A 2,509-nucleotide genomic window follows, 5' to 3' on the forward strand; every position below is an offset into this window, starting at 1 on the left:
CCAACCAGATAACATAGCATATGCAGGAAAGTTATTGATTGTCCACATAAGAGCTGCTCGCATTTGAAAAGTTTGATTTCTTGAAGCATCATATGTTTCAATCCCAGGATCCCACAATAATTTTAACTCATCTATCGATGATTGTAAGTAAATATCAATGTTATTTCCAAGTGATCGCGGCCCAGGTATAAGTAAAGAAAGTATAGAATATTCAGATTTCATGCACATCCAAGGTGGCAAATTATACACCATCAACATAACTGGCCATGTGCTATGTGATATACTCATGGTTCGAAATGGATTGAACCCATCACTTGACAAGCCAAGTCTTACATTGCGACAATCTAGTGCGAAATATGGATGCAACCTATTAAAATCTTTCCATGCTAGACCATCAGCCCGATGCCTTTACTTTCCATCTTTAGAACGCTCCTCGTCATGCCACCTCAAAGAATCTACCGTCTTTGAACACATAAATAGCCTTTTGAGTCTAGGAATTAATGGAAAGTGTCTCAAAGTCTTTGCTGAAACTCGATGTTGTTTTTTTGAAGGCTGAAGCTCACTATCAACTTCAGGATATTTAATATATCGTGAACCTCCACAAGTATGAAAAAGTTCATCATTGTTATGATCATTCCTGAACAACATGCAATCATTGGGACATGCATCAATTTTCCCATAATCAAGACCAAGATTCTTAACCATAGACTTGGTTTTATTGTAAGATGGAGGAATGTTCAACTCGGGCATGGCCTCTTTTAATAACTCTAAAAAATAAGTGAATGATTCATTGCTCCATCCATTTAGATACTTCAAAAAATATAAACGAAGTGTGAATGATAATTTAGAGAATTTTGTACAACCAGGATATAATTCTTGGCTTGCCTCTTCAACTAAGTTATAGAATTTCTTGGCATCTTCATTTGCACCATCATAAACTCCTTCAGCATGTGCAACATCTCTAAATTGATCATTCCACAACCCATCAATATCATCACGTGTGCAATCCATATCATTGTTAACATTCAACTTGATATTCCATTCCCCGTGATTGATCCATCTAGTATGGCCTTTAACAAATCCATAGCCTATTATATGATCATACACTACATTCCTTCGAGTCCAACGAATATTACAACATTTTGCACATAGACACTGAATTTCCTCTCCTTGAGGATCTCCATAAGAGTAAGCAAAATCTAGGAATGATTCACCACCATCAATATACTCTTTGCTATACATTGCCAACTTCATCCAATCCTTGGATGGGATATTTGAATTCCTAGAAGAAGATATCAATATTTAATCTTTTGACAACAATCATTAACTACTTCACAAATAAGTTTTAAAAGTCACGAGTAAGTTATCAAAATTATATGTTATGAGATGATAAAAGTTTCTTACCTAGTCATGGCACTTGTGCTATGCCAAATCAAACCTTGACTCCTCCACAAATGTTTTAGAATGTTGATTATACTACCAAGGAAAAATAAGTAAAATTAATAGGATAGACAGAATTAAGAAAGAAAGTAAATAAATGGAATTCAAATGATTAAAAGTAAGTTTTAATTTTGTATGCTACTTTCCTTTATTTAATTTACTTCAAAGTGTTATCTAAAGTAAAATATTTTTTCAAATGTTGTTGTCGTCAAGGCAGAAGCCACGGGCAATGAGGTGCATGCCTTAGCTACTATATATTAAAGTACTGCTTAAAGGAGGCATAGCACAAAACCTATTTTTCACATAGTCTCAGGGCATAATCATGCCTCAAGACTCAAGAGAGCCTTTGACAACTTAGTTTAAAATGGTGTCGGCAGCTCAGACACACTGCATCATCCACATTGCTTCAATAGTCTACTTAGATGTTCCATTACTAAAACAAATAACAATGGGGACAATAGATCTCCTTGTCTCAAGCCTTTCTTAGCTTCAAAAGGCTTATATGGACAATGGATCATACAACAATTTTTAAAATTTGTTGTCTTAGTAATACAACAGTTTCCAAATTTCACATTGTATTGTGACACAACAATTTTTGAAATTTTCTCTATATCATTGATACAACAACAGATACAAAGCGAACTGTTGTATCAGTGATACAAAACGAACTTCAGAAATTTTGTATCACTAATACATAGAGAATTTCAAAACTGTTGTATCAATTATACATGGCAAATTTTAGAAACTCTCACTATGTTAGGTTATATTTTTAGAACTCTCACCATGTTTGATAAATATAGTGTATAAGTTTATCTGGTTAGGTAATTAGTACACCAAAAGTATCCACAAAACTTGTCGTCTTAAACATATCCGAACAATTGTATAGCTATAAGAACATGTTAGTAAGGATAAGTAGCCATGGTATCAGCAGTACAACTAGCTCCTCTCACAATCTATTCTTGATTTTGTCCAAATTCTGAACTTTTATTGGGGAATGACTTAGGTTAAGGATATGGCTAAGTTTACAGGTAGTCATCATATTCTCCTCTATAGTTTCCCAGTCTTTAAG

General features: G+C 34.0%; 1 protein-coding gene across 1 annotated transcript; it reads right to left on the bottom strand.

Moving 5' to 3' along the window:
* Positions 1-408: 408 nt before the first annotated feature.
* LOC125823341 (uncharacterized) lies at positions 409-1,242 on the bottom strand. The gene has a single exon (XM_049502732.1). The coding sequence runs from the start codon at positions 1,240-1,242 to the stop codon at positions 409-411; it is 834 nt and encodes a 277-aa protein (XP_049358689.1).
* Positions 1,243-2,509: the final 1,267 nt, after the last annotated feature.

This window comes from Solanum verrucosum, unplaced genomic scaffold, assembly GCF_900185275.1.
Source record: "Solanum verrucosum unplaced genomic scaffold, falcon-dt-bn FXZP01000300.1, whole genome shotgun sequence".
Lineage (NCBI taxonomy): Eukaryota > Viridiplantae > Streptophyta > Magnoliopsida > Solanales > Solanaceae > Solanum > Solanum verrucosum.

Bases quoted from the DNA above. Each gene is read 5' to 3' on its own strand.
- LOC125823341 (XM_049502732.1), bottom strand. From the start codon at position 1,242: ATGTATAGCAAAGAGTATATTGATGGTGGTGAATCATTCCTAGATTTT.